The 20,526-nt window shown below is 44.1% G+C and overlaps 1 protein-coding gene across 2 annotated transcripts in view; it reads right to left on the reverse strand.

Moving 5' to 3' along the window:
- LOC5514234 (beta-1,4-N-acetylgalactosaminyltransferase 3) overlaps nucleotides 1–13,354 on the reverse strand; it is a 29,694-nt gene extending 16,340 nt beyond the window's left edge. Inside the window, exons 1-5 of one of the 2 annotated variants that reach the window (XM_048725393.1) lie at nucleotides 13,153–13,354; nucleotides 10,698–10,780; nucleotides 2,371–2,475; nucleotides 2,044–2,134; nucleotides 961–1,061 (exon numbers count right to left, since the gene is read on the reverse strand). In XM_048725393.1, the coding sequence (XP_048581350.1) occupies nucleotides 961–1,061; nucleotides 2,044–2,134; nucleotides 2,371–2,475; nucleotides 10,698–10,780; nucleotides 13,153–13,282 (510 nt within the window). In that variant the 5' untranslated portion in view covers nucleotides 13,283–13,354. Of the gene's footprint in view, nucleotides 1–960; nucleotides 1,062–2,043; nucleotides 2,135–2,370; nucleotides 2,476–6,443; nucleotides 6,456–10,697; nucleotides 10,781–13,152 lie in introns of those variants that run through there. The other variant, XM_048725394.1, reaches the window with a different exon arrangement.
- Nucleotides 13,355–20,526: the final 7,172 nt, after the last annotated feature.

Here is a 20,526-nt window from a genome sequence, read left to right on the forward strand (position 1 = left end):
AGGGAGAAGCCAAAAATTTGATTTACCGAATTTCTTCAAAGAAAACAGTCATCCAATTAAAAATCCAAAATATTCTTTTTAGTGGCTTCTCTTTGCAGAAGCTGACGTTTGATAAATTAAAAGGTCGGTCATTACTGTTAAGAATTAAATTGTTCTCATTTTTACAGAATTCAGAGTGAGATATCTGAAGTGCTTGGATCTTGTCAATTTGTTGAGTATGAACACCTTGAGAAAACACTGAAAGAAAGCCCACGCCTCCACCCTCCTATTCCTGGCTTCTCCCGCTTCACCCCGATGTGATTTAGCTAGGAGGCTATGCAATCCCAGCAAATAATTCCACACACTTAACATTCTCAAGGAGCGCTGCCGCAATGCAGTCAACAATTAAGTTAACATTTTATTTACATAGCTTATATTTTAATAGTAAATGTTTAGATTATAATACGTATTAGATTAGGTAGCTAGGATATAACAGGTAAAGAGCCATTTGTAATGGGAATACTTGTTATTAAACCCAGATAGATTTGGGCCAGGAAGTGATGACACTATCACAAGTTCTATGTTTCTACCATTCGCTAATGGTCCAAGAACTTGTATTGGTAAAATGTTTGCAGAGTTTGAGGCAAAGGTAATAATGGCCAGGTTGTACCAGGAATTTAAGATCAAGCTTGTTCCTGGCCAGTAGTTGTTGTATGATTTGCGTTTAACCATGAGGCCAAAGGGAGGCGTGCTATGCTTGTTAGATAAGAGATGAAGTAATATAAATGGTAGTCCTCTGTGTATCTTTGTGTAGCCTTTTTGGAGCGTTTTAGAGTATGGCAATCAAGAAATGTGTCTAAATTTTAGGTTAATTTATGTTTTCAATGTTTGGATATACGTCTTAAGGTTGATGTTTGATATCATAAAAAGGATATATCATTTCCTATGTAATTGCATTGTATTGTGCATAACTTAATTCACCTTTCCCACATGTGCCGTGAGTTTTACGTTTTTGGGGCTAGAATCAGAGCTCAGCCAAAACTCAGAGAAATCATCTGAGCTGAGGGCGAATATGTAGCTACCTGTTAACAAAGTAAACACACATTGTTATTCACAGGTCAGGGATATGACAAACCTTAAGGATAGAAGTGGGGACCTATTCACAAAGGAAACACGTTGTTATCATGGGCTAAAACCTTATGGATAGATGTGGGGACCTATTCATAAAGGAAACCGTTGTTATCATGGGTCAAAACCTTAAGGATAGAAGTGGGGACCTATTCACAAAGGAAACACGTTGTTATCATGGGATAAAGCCTTAAGAATAGAAGTGGGGAACTATTAACAAACAAAACACATTGTAATTCACAGGGGCCATGGAAGTGGATAGAAGTGGATAGGAGGAGTTGTTATTTTTTCGCAGGTCAGGGAGATGACAATTCTTTACGATTTTTTCAACACGTGAATCTGCCCATCCCTCTTTCCTCTCTAATCTTAATTGCTTATTGTTAAGCGGTGGTGTCACCCTCACGCTCTATGTCCTGTGTCCCCGGAGAAAGTTTGCAAACAACAGGGGTCAAACGATTAAGTAGGCAACATCGTGCTAACAAATCCTTATGAGGACGAAACGGCTGTTCATGGCTGTCGTCGGAGTCTCTGTGTATGTAAGTCGAAGAGAAGAGCACACCCTCAGAATGCATAGCATTGTTTTTGCACAACTGTAGCCGGCCTGCAAGTAGTGGGGGAGGTGAACCACGCCCTACTAGTCATTACCTTATTATTATGGAGACAAGCTTGAGGAGGGGGACACGGGCCATATGGGCACTTCGGTACTGTTTTGTGAAATGTCCTATATAATCCACTTTTCGAATAAATACAAAACGTTTTCAAAGACTTTATGCAATTAGACTCTGAATATGTTTTTAAAAGGATTTAAAATCATTTCTTGGCTTTAACTGGCGTCGAAATTAAATGTCTGCCAAAAAGCAGATTTGTAATGCATAATGGAAACGTTGTGGACCTACCCCTTTAACGCTCTAAAGCACATACCACAAGCTCACTTACCAGATGTCTTCGGCGTGATATAACCGAATATCCTATTGCTGTACCGATCCACATTCTCTACAAACTCTGTACTACTTATTGTTGTCTCGACCTGCAATTAAAGTGCAAAAGCTTAAAATCGACATTATTCAAGGAATTGCAGCTTGATTTTATCTTAAGATTTGTCAAGGACATTCAAAGCATAGCAATTCTTTAAATACCTGGTATTTATCTCTCCCGTTTTTTTCTTTTCGCAGGACTTTTAAGGGTCAAATGATAGTATTATGCCTGATTTTCTATGGGATATCTCGTTTGTTCGATCGTGTCCGTAGCGTTTGTCGCTCTTACCTCGGGCTCTCTAGGAAATCTCGCGTAAACACGCATTCCAGTATCGATGCTGATCCCGCACGCGCAGCTTTCATACCAGCGATGCAAGGTTAGCTTACCTCGTACCTATACAGATAATGAGAATTATAGAACGTGCCAATAGTGAGAATTATAGAAAGTGCCAATAGTGAGAATTATAGAACGTGCCAACCGTATGCATATTAAGCTTATCGGGTCTTTAGTATGCACTAATTTGAAAAGGGCTCGCTTCATCTTCGCATGTTATCTAGCCTGCACACAGCCCCCTCCCCCTGGCCCTATGGGCGCATTCTTTGGCCTCTACCAATTTGGGTAATCTTTTGCAATAAAAAGTTTCAGGATTTTTCTTGGGCGAAACGCGTTTGGCATCCGGACGAACTATGTTTGACAAAAATCATGCTCTTGTATCGTTTTCATTTATGTTTGAAAAAAAAGCATATGCTACCATTGAAACATTTTTCATTACAGACGTAATACTGAAAAATTAGTCGATAGTCATAGGTGATTGGTTGAGGCCAGGAAAGCATACACTGAAAGGGTTCACGAGAGTTATCTAATCGCAATGAAATGGTCTGGTAGTACGCACCTGTTGGCGTGTGAGATGGTCTGGCAGTACGCACCTGTTGGCGTATGAGATGGTCCGATAGTACGCACCTGTTGGCGTATGAGATGGTCCGACAAAACGCACCTGTTGGCGTGTGAGATGGTCTGGTAGTACGCACCTGTTGGCGTGTGAGATGGTCTGGTGGTACGCACCTGTTGGCGTGTGAGATAGTCTGGTAGTACGCACCTGTTGGCGTATGAGAGGGTCTGGTAATACGCACCTGTTGGGGTATGAGATGGTCTGGTAGTACGCACCTGTTGGCGTATGAGATGGTCTGGTAGTACGCACCTGTTGGCGTATAAGATGGTCCGACAAAACGCACCTGTTGGCGTGTGATATGGTCTGGTAGTACACACCTGTTGGCGTATGAGTTGGTCTGGTAGTACACACCTGTTGGCGTGTGAGATGGTCTGGTAGTAACGCACTTGTTGGCATGTGAGATGGTCTGGTAGTACGCACCTGTTGGCGTATGAGATGGTCTGGTAGTACGCACCTGTTGGCGTGTGATATGGTCTGGTAGTACACACCTGTTGGCGTATGAGTTGGTCTGGTAGTACGCACCTGTTGGCGTATGAGTTGGTCTGGTAGTACGCACCTGTTGGCGTATGAGATGGTCTGGTAGTACGCACCTGTTGGCGTGTGAGATGGTCTGGTAGTACGCACCTGTTGGCGTGTGAGATGGTCTGGTAGTACGCAGCTGTTGGCGTGTGAGATGGTCTGGTAGTACGCACCTGTTGGCGTATGAGTTGGTCTGGTAGTACGCACCTGTTGGCGTATGAGTTGGTCTGGTAGTACGCACCTGTTGGCATGTGAGATGGTCTGGTAGTACGCACCTGTTGGGGTATGAGTTGGTCTGATAGTACGCACCTGTTGGCGTGTGAGATGGTCTGGTAGTACGCACCTGTTGGCGTATGAGTTGGTCTGGTAGTACGCACCTGTTGGCATGTGGGATGGTCTGGTAGTACGCACCTGTTGGCGTATGAGTTGGTCTGGTAGTACGCACCTGTTGGCATGTGAGATGGTCTGGTAGTACGCACCTGTTGGCGTATGAGTTGGTCTGGTAGTACGCACCTGTTGGCGTATGAGATGGTCTGGTATTGCGCACCTGTTGGCGTGTGAGATAATCTGGTAGTACGCACCTGTTGGCGTATGAGATGGTCTGGTAGTACGCACCTGTTGGCGTGTGAGATGGTCTGGTAGTACGCACCTGTTGGCGTGTGAGATGGTCTGGTAGTACGCACCTGTTGGCGTGTGAGATGGTCTGGTAGTACGCACCCGTTGGCGTGTGAGATGGTCTGCTAGTACACACCTGTTGGCGTGTGAGATGTTCTGGTAGTACGCACCTGTTGGCGTGTGAGATGGTCTGGTAATACGCACCTGTTGGCGTGTGAGATGGTCTGGTAGTACGCACCTGTTGGCGTGTGAGATGGTCTGGTAGTATGCACCTGTTGGCGTGTGAGATGGTCTGGTAGTACGCACCTGTTGGCGTGTGAGATGGTCTGGTAGTACGCACCTGTTGGCGTGTGAGATGGTCTGGTAGTATGCACCTGTTGGCGTGTGAGATGGTCTGGTAGTACGCACCTGTTGGCGTGTGAGATGGTCCGACAAAACGCACCTGTTGGCGTGTAATATGGTCTGGTAGTACGCAGCCTTTGGCATGCGAGATGGTCTGGTGGTACGCACCTGTTGGCGTGTGAGATGGTCTGATAGTACGCACCTGTTGGCGTATGAGATGGTCTGGTAGTACGCACCCGTTGGCGTGTGAGATGGTCTGCTAGTACACACCTGTTGGCGTGTGAGATGTTCTGGTAGTACGCACCTGTTGGCGTGTGAGATGGTCTGGTAATACGCACCTGTTGGCGTGTGAGATGGTCTGGTAGTACGCACCTGTTGGCGTGTGAGATGGTCTGGTAGTATGCACCTGTTGGCGTGTGAGATGGTCTGGTAGTACGCACCTGTTGGCGTGTGAGATGGTCTGGTAGTACGCACCTGTTGGCGTGTGAGATGGTCTGGTAGTATGCACCTGTTGGCGTGTGAGATGGTCTGGTAGTACGCACCTGTTGGCGTGTGAGATGGTCCGACAAAACGCACCTGTTGGCGTGTAATATGGTCTGGTAGTACGCAGCCTTTGGCATGCGAGATGGTCTGGTGGTACGCACCTGTTGGCGTGTGAGATGGTCTGATAGTACGCACCTGTTGGCGTATGAGATGGTCTGGTAGTACACACCCGTTGGCGTGTGAGATGGTCTGGTAGTACGCACCTGTTGGCGTATGAGATGGTCTGGTAGTACGCACCTGTTGGCGTATGAGATGGTCTGGTAGTACGCACCTGTTGGCGTGTGAGATAGTCTGGTAGTACGAACCTGTTGGCGTGTGAGATGGTCTGGTAGTACGCACCTGTTGGCGTATAAGATGGTCCGACAAAACGCACCTGTTGGCGTATGAGATGGTCTGGAAGTACGCACCTGTTGGCGTATGAGATGGTCTGGTAGTACGCACCTGTTGGCGTGTGAGTTGGTCTGGAAGTACGCACCTGTTGGCGTATGAGATGGTCTGGTAGTACGCACCTGTTGGCGTATGAGATGGTCTGGAAGTACGCACCTGTTGGCGTATGAGATGGTCTGGTAGTACGCACCTGTTGGCGTGTGAGTTGGTCTGGAAGTATGCACCTGTTGGCGTATGAGATGGTCTGGTAGTACGCACCTGTTGGCGTGTGAGATGGTCTGGTAGTACGCACCTGTTGGCGTATAAGATGGTCCGACAAAACGCACCTGTTGGCGTATGAGATGGTCTGGAAGTACGCACCTGTTGGCGTATGAGATGGTCTGGTAGTACGCACCTGTTGGCGTGTGAGATGGTCTGGTAGTACACACCTGTTGGCGTATGAGATGGTCTGGTAGTACGCACCTGTTGGCGTATGAGATGGTCTGGAAGTACGCACCTGTTGGCGTATGAGATGGTCTGGTAGTACGCACCTGTTGGCGTGTGAGTTGGTCTGGAAGTACGCACCTGTTGGCGTATGAGATGGTCTGGTAGTACGCACCTGTTGGCGTATGAGATGGTCTGGAAGTACGCACCTGTTGGCGTATGAGATGGTCTGGTAGTACGCACCTGTTGGCGTGTGAGTTGGTCTGGAAGTATGCACCTGTTGGCGTATGAGATGGTCTGGTAGTACGCACCTGTTGGCGTGTGAGATGGTCTGGTAGTACGCACCTGTTGGCGTATAAGATGGTCCGACAAAACGCACCTGTTGGCGTATGAGATGGTCTGGAAGTACGCACCTGTTGGCGTATGAGATGGTCTGGTAGTACGCACCTGTTGGCGTGTGAGTTGGTCTGGAAGTACGCACCTGTTGGCGTATGAGATGGTCTGGTAGTACGCACCTGTTGGCGTGTGAGATGGTCTGGAAGTACGCACCTGTTGGCGTATGAGATGGTCTGGTAGTACGCACCTGTTGGCGTGTGAGATGGTCTGGTAGTACACACCTGTTGGCGTATGAGATGGTCTGGTAGTACGCACCTGTTGGCGTATAAGATGGTCCGACAAAACGCACCTGTTGGCGTATGAGATGGTCTGGAAGTACGCACCTGTTGGCGTATGAGATGGTCTGGTAGTACGCACCTGTTGGCGTGTGAGTTGGTCTGGAAGTACGCACCTGTTGGCGTATGAGATGGTCTGGTGGTACGCACCTGTTGGCGTGTGAGATGGTCTGGTAGTACACACCTGTTGGCGTATGAGATGGTCTGGTAGTACGCACCTGTTGGCGTGTGAGATGGTCTGGTAGTACGCACCTGTTGGTGTGTGAGATGATCTGGTGGTACGCACCTGTTGGCGTGTTAGATGGTCTGGTAGTACGCACCTGTTGGCGTGTGAGATGGTCTGGTAGTACGCACCTGTTGGCGTATGAGTTGGTCTGGTAGTACGCACCTGTTGGCGTGTGAGATGGTCCGGTAGTACGCACCCGTTGGCATGTGAGATGGTCTGGAAGTACGCACCTGTTGGCGTATGAGATGGTCTGGTAGTACGCACCTGTTGGCGTGTGAGATGGTCTGGTAGTACACACCTGTTGGCGTATGAGATGGTCTGGTAGTACGCACCTGTTGGCGTGTGAGTTGTTCTGGTAGTACGCACCTGTTAGCGTGTGAGATGGTCTGGTAGTACGCACCCGTTGGCGTGTGAGATGGTCTGGTAGTACGCACCTGTTGGCGTGTGAGATGGTCTGGTAGTACGCACCTGTTGGCGTGTGAGATGGTTTGGTAATACGCACCTGTTGGCGTGTGAGATGGTCTGGTAGTACGCACCTGTTGGCGTGTGAGATGGTCTGGTAGTACGCACCTTTTGGCGTATGAGATGGTCCGACAAAACGCACCTGTTGGCGTGTGATATGGTCTGGTAGTACGCAGCCTTTGGCATGCGAGATGGTCTGGTGGTACGCACCTGTTGGCGTGTGAGATGGTCTGGTAGTACGCACCTGTTGGCGTGTGAGATGGTCTGCTAGTACGCACCTGTTGGCGTATGATATGGTCTGGTAGTACGCACCTGTTGGCGTGTGAGATGGTCTGGTAGTGCACACCCGTTGGTATGTGAGATGGTCTGCTAGTACGCACCTGTTGGCGTATGATATGGTCTGGTAGTACGCACCTGTTGGCGTATGAGATGGTCTGGTAGTACGCACCTGTTGGCGTATGAGATGGTCTGGTAGTACGCACCTGTTGGCGTATGAGATGGTCTGGTAGTACGCACCTGTTGGCGTATGATATGGTCTGGTAGTACGCACCTATTGGCGTGTGAGATGGTCTGGTAGTACGCACCTGTTGGCGTGTGAGATGGTCTGCTAGTACGCCCCTGTTGGCGTATGATATGGTCTGGTAGTACACACCTGTCGGCGTGTGATATGGTCCGGTAGTACGCACCCGTTGGCATGTGAGATGGTCTGGTAGTACGCACCTGTTGGCGTATGAGATGGTCTGGTAGTACGCACCTGTTGGCGTATGAGATGGTCTGGTAGTACGCACCTGTTGGCGTGTGAGATGGTCTGGTAGTACACACCTGTTGGCGTGTGAGATGGTCTGGTAATACGCACCTGTTGGCGTGTGATATGGTCTGGTAGTACGCACCCGTTAGTATGCGAGATGTTCTGGTGGTACGCACCTGTTTGCGTGTGAAATGGTCTGGTAGTACACACCTGTTGGATTGTGAGATGGTCTGGTAGTACGCACCTGTTGGCGTATGAGATGGTCTGGTAGTACGCACCTGTTGGCGTGTGAGATGGTCTGCTAGTACACACCTGTCGGCGTGTGATATGGTCTGGTAGTACACACCTGTTGGATTGTGAGATGGTCTGGTAGTACGCACCTGTTGGCGTATGAGATGGTCTGGTAGTACGCACCTGTTGGCGTATGAGATGGTCTGGTAGTACGCACCTGTTGGCGTGTGAGATGTTCTGGTAGTACGCACCTGTTGGTGTGCGAGATGGTCTGGTAGTACGCACCTGTTGGCGTATGAGATGGTCTGGTAGTACGCACCTGTTGGCGTATGATATGGTCTGGTAGTACGCACCTATTGGCGTGTGAGATGGTCTGGTAGTACGCACCTGTTGGCGTGTGAGATGGTCTGCTAGTACGCCCCTGTTGACGTATGATATGGTCTGGTAGTACGCACCTGTTGGCGTATGAGATGGTCTGGTAGTACACACCTGTTGGCGTGTGAGATGGTCTGGTAATACGCACCTGTTGGCGTGTGATATGGTCTGGTAGTACGCACCCGTTAGTATGCGAGATGTTCTGGTGGTACGCACCTGTTTGCGTGTGAAATGGTCTGGTAATACGCACCTGTTGGCGTGTGAGATGGTCTGGTAGTACGCACCCGTTGGTATGTGAGATGGTCTGGTAGTACGCACCCGTTGGTATGCGAGATGGTCTGGTGGTACGCACCTGTTTGCGTGTGAGATGGTCTGGTGGTACTCACCTGTTGGTGTGTGAGATGGTCTGGTAGTACGCATCTGTTGGCGTGTGATATGGTCTGGTAGTACGCACCCGTTGGCATGTGAGATGGTCTGGTAGTACACACCCGTTGGCATGTGAGATGGTCTGGTAGTACACACCTGTCGGCGTGTGATATGGTCTGGTAGTACACACCTGTTGGATTGTGAGATGGTCTGGTAGTACGCACCTGTTGGCGTATGAGATGGTCTGGTAGTACGCACCTGTTGGCGTATGAGATGGTCTGGTAGTAAGCACCTGTTGGCGTGTGAGATGTTCTGGTAGTACGCACCTGTTGGTGTGCGAGATGGTCTGGTAGTACGCACCTGTTGGCGTGTGATATGGTCTGGTAGTACGCACCCGTTGGCATGTGAGATGGTCTGGTAGTACACACCCGTTGGCATGTGAGATGGTCTGGTAGTACACACCTGTCGGCGTGTGATATGGTCTGGTAGTACACACCTGTTGGATTGTGAGATGGTCTGGTAGTACGCACCAGTTGGCGTATGAGATGGTCTGGTAGTACGCACCTGTTGGTGTGCGAGATGGTCTGGTAGTACGCACCTGTTGGCGTGAGATATGGTCTGGTAGTACACACCTGCTGGATTGTGAGATTGTCTGGTAGTACGCACCTGTTGGTGTGTGAGATGGTCTGGTAGTACGCACCTGTTGGCGTATGAGATGGTCTGGTAGTACGCACCTGTTGGCGTGTGAGATGGTCTGGTAGTACACACCCGTTGGCATGTGAGATGGTCTGGTAGTACACACCTGTCGGCGTGTGATATGGTCTGGTAGTACACACCTGTTGGATTGTGAGATGGTCTGGTAGTACGCACCTGTTGGCGTATGAGATGGTCTGGTAGTACGCACCTGTTGGCGTATGAGATGGTCTGGTAGTACGCACCTGTTGGCGTATGAGATGGTCTGGTAGTACGCACCTGTTGGACTGTGAGATGGTCTGGTAGTACGCACCTGTTGGCGTGTTAGATGGTCTGGTAGTACACAGCTGTTGGATTGTGAGATGGTCTGGTAGTACGCACCTGTTGGCGTATGAGATGGTCTGGTAGTACACACCTGTTGGCGTATGAGTTGGTCTGGTAGTACGCACCTGTTGGACTGTGAGATGGTCTGGTAGTACACACCTGTTGGATTGTGAGATGGTCTGGTGGTACGCACCTGTTGGTGTGTGAGATGGTCTGGTAGTACGCACCTGTTGGCGTATGAGATGGTCTGGTAGTATGCACCCGTTGGCATGTGAGATGGTCTGGTAGTACGCACCTGTTGGCGTGTGAGATGGTCTGGTAGTACGCACCTGTTGGCGTGTGAGATGGTTCGATAGTACGCACCTGTTGGCGTATGAGATGGTCTGGTAGTACGCACCTGTTGGCGTGTGAGATGGTCTGGTAGCACGCACCCGTTGGCATGTGAGATGGTCTGGTAGTACGCACCTGTTGGCGTGTGAGATGGTCTGGTAGTAACGCACTTGTTGGCGTGTGAGATGGTCTGGTAGTAACGCACCTGTTGGATTGTGAGATGGTCTGGTAGTACGCACCTGTTGGCGTGTGAGATGGTCTGGTAGTATGCACCCGTTGGCATGTGAGATGGTCTGGTAGTACGCACCTGTTGGCGTGTGAGATGGTCTGGTAGTAACGCACTTGTTGGCGTGTGAGATGGTCTGGTAGTAACGCACCTGTTGGATTGTGAGATTGTCTGGTAGTACGCACCTGTTGGCGTGTGAGATGTCCCGATAGTACACACTCATCCTCTGCTTTCTCTAAGCTCAGGATCTCGCGTATCCTAAGGAATTCTACAAAACGTATTTTTGTTAACTGAAATCATAAGCAAACGCTATGTGTAGATGAGTGGTGATAAGGTCACAAACGCTATGTGTAGACGAGTGGTGATAAGGTTATCATCGCGGAATCGACTACCACCACAACCAACACAACAACTGATTCCCTACTGCGCAGACCGTTTTGTGTCGCTCGTTTCCTTTGCTCCATATCTACCTCTGCTGAAACGAGCCGGATTTCCGGTCCCCGAAAACGACCAATCACAGCGAACCTTCTAAATTTCGGTGGCTACATCCAGACCCCGCTACTTTGCTCTCTTTTGGCCCGATTTGGCTGAGCGTACTGTCAGTGAAACGTCAACAGAGAAAATTTAAGATGAAGATAGTTCAGCACGCTGCTAGTGCTAAAGAACTATATGGAGGTCTGTGACATTTTTTGGAAGTAGCAATTTTGGTGGCTTATTTCTTATTGAATAAGCTGAATCGGACCGAGACATTCCCCTTATATTCAACCGTTTATGTCCGGAAACATCTTGTGTCGTTGAATATACTCTAAGAAGTTTTACTTACTTTATTTTAACAAGGTAGTATTTTTTAGAATTTTTTAGGAGCCGTTCTTTTCAGCTTTAAATATTTTACCGTTATGATCTAATTTGTAGCCCAAAAACAGATTAAATTTTAAACCAAAATAAACCATAATATAGATACTACAGCTTTCAGTATATAACAGTTGGATTAACCGATACAGTTGATTATCAGTTAAAAGGAACAAATGGAAATAAAAACTTCTCCACCGTGGTGGAGCCCACAAAACGAGATACATACAATGATTAATGCGTTGGACATCATCATTTTTTATACAGAAAATTATTCTTAACAAAATAAATATATATAAATGTAGCCTACTTCACTTTTGAGGGAAGGGATGATTTTGAAAAATACCATCCCTACATCATTTTACACGATTTGACATGCAATACAATTATGAACTTATTAGGGTCGAAAACGAAAGTTGTGAAGATGTCAGACTATGAAAAAATGATGAATTTGACTGGATCATCAACTCGTGAAAGGAGGGCAACTTCGCAGTATTCATTTTTTAGATTTAAAGCCTTTTTTTATTTATCGTGGTTGTAAGGCGGGTGGCTCTGAAAATTTTGGAGTTGAAAGGGGGTAAAAATTGGTTTGAGTAAAACTTTTCCCTCCCCCCTCGGTGTATTTAATGAACACCCCGTTAGTTCAGTCTTCTAAGGTGAGCCCGAGGCCCTAAGGAAGGTGAACTTATATTAGGCGAAAGCATTCAAGAAACCCTGGCATTGGTACAGAACTACGAATTGGGGTTGTTTTCAACTCTGAATGGGAAACCGAAAGACGATGAATCAACTTTAAAAGGAACTTGTCGAGATGAAGTAGTATAGGTTAATGAATTGGACTCTCTTGAATGTGGCATGGAGAAGTGCGAAAGTAAATGATTAAATTAAATTATTTAAAATTGATTCTACGGCAAACATCCATTCAAGCAACACGCCGTATTGCTAGTGTTATTGATGACAACAGACTTTTCCCGGTTGAAATATTTTCCTTTTACTTTCTTCAAAGATTCAGGCACCTTAATTAAAAGCGTTTAGTTTCTTATTTCACATCCCAATCAGATTTATTGAGTTCAAGGCTTAAAAGTGTTCGACGGCTGCATATCGAAATTTACGACAAAACATTCTTTTAACGAACTTCCCAATCCATCATAAAATTTTCCCCGTTGAGAAATCTCTTTGCCGTTAATACACCTACATTGAAAAAATAATAATATCGGTGGATTCATTCCCACGAAAAATAATTAAAAGTAGATTGCAAATTATATTTATAACTTTTTCGAAAGCAAAACATCATTCAGCAATCATGCTCGGTGACCAAAAAGAAAAAGAAATACTTCTAAGAAAAAAAACAAACTTTATCAGAAGCTTGTGTTTTAAAATGTTTATAACTCAATGAATGATAAAAATTAACAAGCCTTTTCATTTTTGTTTTTTACAGTATACTTCAATTATACAAATACAATTTAATAGTTTTAAAACCACGAGGATTGCTCAAACCTAAAATTTTGGTATTTTGTAAATCAAGCGACTTCGTGAACCTTGGTTGGTTGATGAAAAAAAATAATTCGGATAAACGTAAGAATAAGGATTCTATCTTCTGGTAACAATTTATCTATTGTATGTACTATAGAAACTACAGACATTTGTCCAATGGCCTGAATAGTGTTTTGAATTTGGGGAATTTATATATAGCACGAGCGCATTATTTAGTGTGGGGCTCCGCTTTGGGCAGTGCCTAAATATATCTTGTTTATGAGTATAGACAAAGCTTTTGAGAAGAACACAATTTTGTACCTGTCGAACGTCGTGGATAATTCCTCATTATATTCATTGTGTAGTCTGAGATGAGAAAGCAATAACCCAAATACATGACGACAACAAGGGCGAAGAGAAAAAAAAGCTTTTTTAAATCTTGCACAGCCATCTCCACTTTACCCCGTACACGCAGTACTCACGTTTCGCAAAAGTTACCAGGGTAAAAAAGACACACACACGCACAAAAACTAGAAATGAGGTTAATCAAACTTATATTGCTTGGAAACATGTTTTGCATATAATTAAACTACCATAGTCATAGCCACGTTCTCGAATGTAAATACTTTCAAAAAGCTTTTAGCTTCTAGGATTCCATTGTTTAGGCTGGTAGCCCGTGTCAATAACGGAGCTGCTATTTTTTTACTTCTCTAATTTGCAGGGAAGTGTCCCTTTTGATGGCCGTCTTTGAACCTCTTGGAACCTCATCACAAGGATTATGAATAGTTCCGGTTCATGAAATACACTTCTTATAAATTCTAATAAAAAATCCGCCCACTTAAGGCCTCATTACACAAAAGAACACCCACGGATACCTTAAGGTAATTCCTTTGAAATGGTTCTACTATCCAGATTTTTTTAAAACTTGGCATAAACAACATTGAAGTTAAGGGCTTCAATGTGATAAAAAATGGGGGTACCGACTTCGTTTTCACAACAAAGGGAGTAGAGTTGACGCGTTTTTACTGATCGCGCGGGGAAAAATCCCAATTCTTAGTTTTCAAAAATAGGCCTATATTCTTTAAAAATTACGTCTGTTTCAGTGTCGAGCCGCCAAAATCCGATCTCTTAAACAATAACCCGTCTCGTGTGCACAAGATTACAGTGCTTTTGCTTACACAATTTATCTTACTTATCTTTAAATTACTCACGAGAGTTGACTCATTGCATTATCCTGCGCCATTTCGCGTTACCATGGTAAAAGACAAAATTAAATGGGAGGCGGTAAAATATAATAAATAATAAAAAGCAAGAGTGACATAAAGACAAGATTTGTTTATAGCTACTTTTATAAGTTGAATAAAAACACAGCGATAAATTAAATCATAGACAATTGATGTGATGAGTTTATTATAAAAAAAATGTCCATAAAGTTATGTATTTTAAAGTTAAAACTAAGTAAAGGTAAAAGGAACTTTAACATTTGGTCGTGCACTAGAAAATGCTTTGAAGCAATGGTATCATTAACAATCTGTCCAAGGTGTAAGCAAGATTTCATTACACGTTTTAATTTAAGGACGCAAGCAATACCTCAACAGAAAACAACATCACATCCTTTAATTAAAAATCATTTAATACATAAAAATTCTGTACGTTTTTATATAATCTCTTAATAATAGCAATACATCATTGGCTTATTTAGCCAAGGCAATAACGAATCCAGTATCGATTATAGTCGTATTTCTCTGATAATTTAAGGCGAAATGTAAATAATTCTGAGCATTTTCCTAAATTCCTTATAACCTTTTAAAATTGATAGATTTGTTCGATTCTTTATATTTTCATCTTCCAAATGTTATGTGGTTCGTATGGATACCAAATAACAAGCGTTCCCGCGAATGACTCAGGTCTGTAATATTGAGGCATTTTGATCAACTTCGGAAAAAAGGAGATCAAGACGCAGCTCTTACAAGCTGCAATTTGATTGGGCAAATGAACAATATCCGCACCTCGAGGGTCAGTACACAGCTCTTACAAGCTGCAATTTGATTGGGCAAATAAACAATATCCGCACCTCGAGGGTCAGTACACAGCTCTTACAAGCTGCAATTTGATTGAGCAAATGAACAATATCCGCACCTCGAGGGTCATTACGCAGCTCTTACAAGCTGCAATTTGATTGGGCAAATGAACAATATCCGCACCTCGAGGGTCATTACGCAGCTCTTACAAGCTGCAATTTGATTGGGCAAATGAACAATATCCGCACCTCGAGGGTCAGTACGCAGCTCTTACAAGCTGCAATTTGATTGAGCAAATGAACAATATCCGCACCTCGAGGGTCATTACGCAGCTCTTACAAGCTGCAATTTGATTGGGCAAATGAACAATATCCGCACCTCGAGGGTCATTACGCAGCTCTTACAAGCTGCAATTTGATTGGGCAAATGAACAATATCCGCACCTCGAGGGTCAGTACGCAGCTCTTACAAGCTGCAATTTGATTGGGCAAATGAACAATATCCGCACCTCGAGGGTCAGTACGCAGCTCTTACAAGCTGCAATTTGATTGGGCAAATGAACAATATCCGCACCTCGAGGGTCAGTACACAGCTCTTACAAGCTGCAATTTGATTGGGCAAATGAACAATATCCGCACCTCGAGGGTCAGTACACAGCTCTTACAAGCTGCAATTTGATTGAGCAAATGAACAATATCCGCACCTCGAGGGTCATTACGCAGCTCTTACAAGCTGCAATTTGATTGGGCAAATGAACAATATCCGCACCTCGAGGGTCATTACGCAGCTCTTACAAGCTGCAATTTGATTGGGCAAATGAACAATATCCGCACCTCGAGGGTCAGTACGCAGCTCTTACAAGCTGCAATTTGATTGAGCAAATGAACAATATCCGCACCTCAAGGGTCATTACGCAGCTCTTACAAGCTGCAATTTGATTGGGCAAATGAACAATATCCGCACCTCGAGGGTCATTACGCAGCTCTTACAAGCTGCAATTTGATTGGGCAAATAAACAATATCCGCACCTCGAGGGTCAGTACGCAGCTCTTACAAGTTGCAATTTGATTGGGCAAATGAACAATATCCGCACCTCGAGGGTCAGTACGCAGCTCTTACAAGCTGCAATTTGATTGGGCAAATGAACAATATCCGCACCTCGAGGGTCAGTACACAGCTCTTACAAGCTGCAATTTGATTGGGCAAATGAACAATATCCGCACCTCGAGGGTCAGTACGCAGCTCTTACAAGCTGCAATTTGATTGGGCAAATGAATAATATCCGCACCTCGAGGGTCAGTACGCAGCTCTTACAAGCTGCAATTTGATTGGGCAATGAATAATATCCGCACCTCGAGGGTCAGTACGCAGCTCTTACAAGCTGCAATTTGATTGGGCAATGAATAATATCCGCACCTCGAGGGTCATTACGCAGCTCTTACAAGCTGCAATTTGATTGGGCAATGAATAATATCCGCACCTCGAGGGTCATTACGCAGCTCTTACAAGCTGCAATTTGATTGGGCAATGAATAATATCCGCACCTCGAGGGTCAGTACGCAGCTCTTACAAGCTGCAATTTGATTGGGCAATGAATAATATCCGCACCTCGACACAAAGAACGAGAGAATAGAGACAAAAGAACTCCTTCGTTGAACAAAGATAATAGGAGACAAAGCAGCTGCGTACTTACTCAAAAAAGGTCGTGAACTGGAAGGCCCGGGTCCAGCCATTTGTAACGTAGATCGAGATGTCAATCAAATTACATGATATAATAATATATGCGCGCTATACTAGCTCCCGTCTTCTTCTTAGTTATTGCTAAAGATCGTTGTGTGGTTACAAGTTTTCCCATTATATTTAAATCAAATAATTATTCAATTTTAGGAAACAAATCTGAACAATTTTGCCATTGCATTTTGTGCGCGCTCTGCATGCGCAATCAAGAATGAAACAAACGATATTTTCTTTTTTCGCATATAATTCTCTGCTTTAAAAAGTTTTCGCTATTCTGTTGCCGTCTCAGAATTTAAACGAATTTAAAGAAAATGCGTTGTTTCAGATTTGCCGTCAAAACAGGAAATTATGCACTTGATTCAATCTCCTTTCGCGCGGCCAAGAAAATTTTCAGAACTCTGTAGAAAATTCAAATTGCAATCAAATTCAATCCCCTTTTCAGAATTTAAAAGCTTTTTAAAGCTTTCTTTGGCTAGATTGTTTAGTTAAAGGTTTTAAGAGCTTTAAATAAATTTCTTCAGTTTCTTAGGTTTCAAATATTCCCGAGTTCCCCCCTTCAACTGTTTGTGGAATCCGATTACAGGGAGTGAAAATCGTGGAATGGAATAGGAATGCGTGGATTGCTCAGTAGAGAAGACCTTTGAACCCAGCATTCGAGGAAAATGGCGCCTTCTTCATTGCAGTCATTGCCCCTGTACCCTCCTCACCTGCGAGGACGGTCGAATATCTTAAGACTGAATAAGACAGATGATTTAGTCGTATGAGACCTGCCTACGACACGTCTTAGCCCTGAATTACACACTACGACTTTCGAGGCCGACCGTCCTAGCGGGGTCGTACGCTGATTTACACTCTACGATTCGAGTTGTAGAGTCGTTGCGGGCAAGTCGGATATGAGCAGACTCGTACCCTTTCGTTATTTGCTGTTGCGTGGATGTCCACAGGAACCCTGAAGCGAAGACGGGAAAAAAAAATAACTGGCAGATTACAGATCCAAGATGGCGGACGAAATCGGCGCTAGCAAATGTTACGATTTTTTACAGACTAAACAGCTCAGAATATTTCCTTTTCTGGAAACACTTTTTTTGTTTTGACATTCGGGGCATCAAACATTGAAACAACCAATCACAGATCAAATTGTAAGATGACGTCATAACACTCGCTGGACCTAAGTAAAAAAACATGGTGGCCATAGAGAGTCGAGAATAAGAGCATAAAACAGTATCTTTCTGATTTTTGGTAGGGTTTTAGACGTATCAAAACTTGAAAGACTTGTAGAAAAGCCTTTGGGCGCAAAGATATGGTAAAAATTTATATTTAGAATGGCTATGTTCGGTGGGAAGTCCGATTCGCTAAAGTCAATAGGTGACGGCGAGGATCATCACGATTGAATTACAGCATGGAAGCGTAATTATACTGGAATTCGAAGGCACACTTAATGGTGGACAAGCAGGCATGGATTCTTGACCCTGGAGTTGACTACTCAGTACTGCAAATGGTATTCGATGGGTCCTCCGAAGCTCATAATGCATGCATAAATACATGCCTTACGGTGTGTTGTGTTTAGTTTCAATAAGTTATATATGCAGCCCGTCCGAGTTTTTCGATCATGAACATTCAGTATTCAAATTTCCTTGTGCAGGCGCTGTTAAAAGCTAAATGGGGGTCTAGAATTTTTCAAAGGCGGTTCAATTTATGAAAACTATTACAAAAGCTTTATGTGCTTAACAAGGATTGGACCATTGGACCACAGAACCACACCTAGATCAGCCACTGCAGAAAATGACTTGACACATACAGTATTTCATATTTGTTTTAATGTCTTAATAGTGGTATAAGCTTATATCATCTCATCTCCTACACACAAAAAGCATGTGGTACACAGAATATCAAATAAAACAAATAGAAGACACAGTTTGAATTTTTTTTGGTTGGCTTGTACCAACCAGCCCATCTTGTGTATGTCTCTAAAGCATGAATGGGCTATGACTTGATAGCCGAAAGGCTGAATGGGCTTAGGATTTATATGCCTTGAAGGTTAGAGGGATAATTGCCCAGGGGTGGGCTGGAAAGGGGGGCAGTATTCAGTTATAAACATGATGGAATGTTCCAACAGAGCTCAAAATTTCATACACCCAAAAAGGATGGAAACTTGCCAACCTCAAAATACACAAGCCTGTTGGTAAAATGTTCAATCCCAAAGAAATGCAGTGGACACATGTTGTGTTGTAAATGTTTTTACAGCATAATGCAATATGTCTAGAAGACAAATCATTTTCATGAGCTTGTCATGTCAAATTTTCAGTCAGAGTAAATGGGACAAAAGTGGAAACAATTTCATACATTTTTTTACAATCAAGCACCATACATAAAAGTGATGTGAAATAATCATAGATCCCCTCTCATTTCAAAAGCCCATTGCACCTTTTGAATGCACAATATGCTGTGACTTATATTATGTTTTAGTGCGAATTAAAAAACCCAGAAGTATAATACTGTGTTAGCTCTGAGGATTTAATACATAGAAACTTTTTAACCACCTTCATCCATGCTCTTGGTTTATACTCGGATCATACTAGAAGTAGAAAACCCTTCCCTCACTAGAAAACATGTTATTACTAGAAAACCTATTTTCAACAAGGGGTCCATGGACCAGGGGCAGGGCCGTAGCAGAGGCTGGGGTGCAAATCTCCATTAACAATGATAGCCATATAATCTCATACCATTTTTCCACCAAGCAGCATTCTTTAAGCATTGTCTTTGTAAATATGAAGGGGGTCCCCCCTATTTTCTTGACAGTGCTACAGAACTGAGAGGTCAGTTTGTAACCATACTTTCAAAATGTGTAATAGTCAATAACACATAGCTAGAACAAATAAAACAAATATTCAATAAAAAAAGTTTTTTATCAATAAGAGTGGAATTCAAAGGAGAAAATTCAATGATCTCTCTGTCCATCCTTATATATTTACTTATCTTCATCTTCTTTGCCATGGTCAATATCTGAAATAAATTGTAACAATTATATTAAGAAAAGAGGAAGGGGTTTCTTTTCAATTTGATTTATAGAGTACAGTAGCTTATTATTTGTGATGGCCTTATTGCAGAGGAGCCAACTGAAACTACAGCCTCACACACTAATTTTATTTTATTTTTACTTAATTTAGCTATTTAATAATAAACTTTGGCAGCGCTGTATAAGATTTCTGGTTTTAAAATCAGCCAGAAAAAGCAAAAAATAATAGCAATAAATACGGCTAGGCTAGCTATCAAACGAAGCAGTCCACTTGACAGTGTAGGGAGGGCCCTTGTTTCCTATACTTATGTCGGTGATGTTCAGAGCTCAACACGATATTGTTTAAAGAAGCCAAACGTCCCAGCAACTGGCGTCGCGTACCATATAGAGACTTACCGATTTCGAAAGCTACATAACCCCTTATTCTTAGAATAATTTTTTCTTAGCCCAGAAAATTTATTGTAGAGAGATCTTGGCAAATGTCTACACGTGTTTGGGTTCGAAATTGGTCAAACATGCCGCTGCAGAGCTCCAATTCCCTTCGAATAAATACTTACCATCTTCCATATTTTTACTCCATCGCTTCGAGACCTTGCACAAGATATCTTGGAAAGATGACCTAACACACTGGCTGCTCTAAAATTGCAAACATCGACGGGAAAAAGCTTTTAAAGCGAAAAATATATCTTCCCGGCGGTAAAAGGCGAGGGGCTTGAATGATGACGTCATAATCCATTTAGGCCGCCATATTTGTGTTACCAGAAAAGGAAATATTCTGAGCTGCTAAAAAAGACCTATACATACTGCATTTCTTTCTTGTAAAATTCCATGTGCACATGAAATAACTGCAGAAATAGCCTATATACTTTCCTGGAGTTTGGAATTCGGCGTAAGATCATGTGCGAATAGTGACTTCCTCGC

The sequence above is a fragment of the Nematostella vectensis genome, chromosome 3 (genome assembly GCF_932526225.1).
Source record: "Nematostella vectensis chromosome 3, jaNemVect1.1, whole genome shotgun sequence".
Taxonomy (NCBI): Eukaryota; Metazoa; Cnidaria; class Anthozoa; order Actiniaria; family Edwardsiidae; genus Nematostella; species Nematostella vectensis.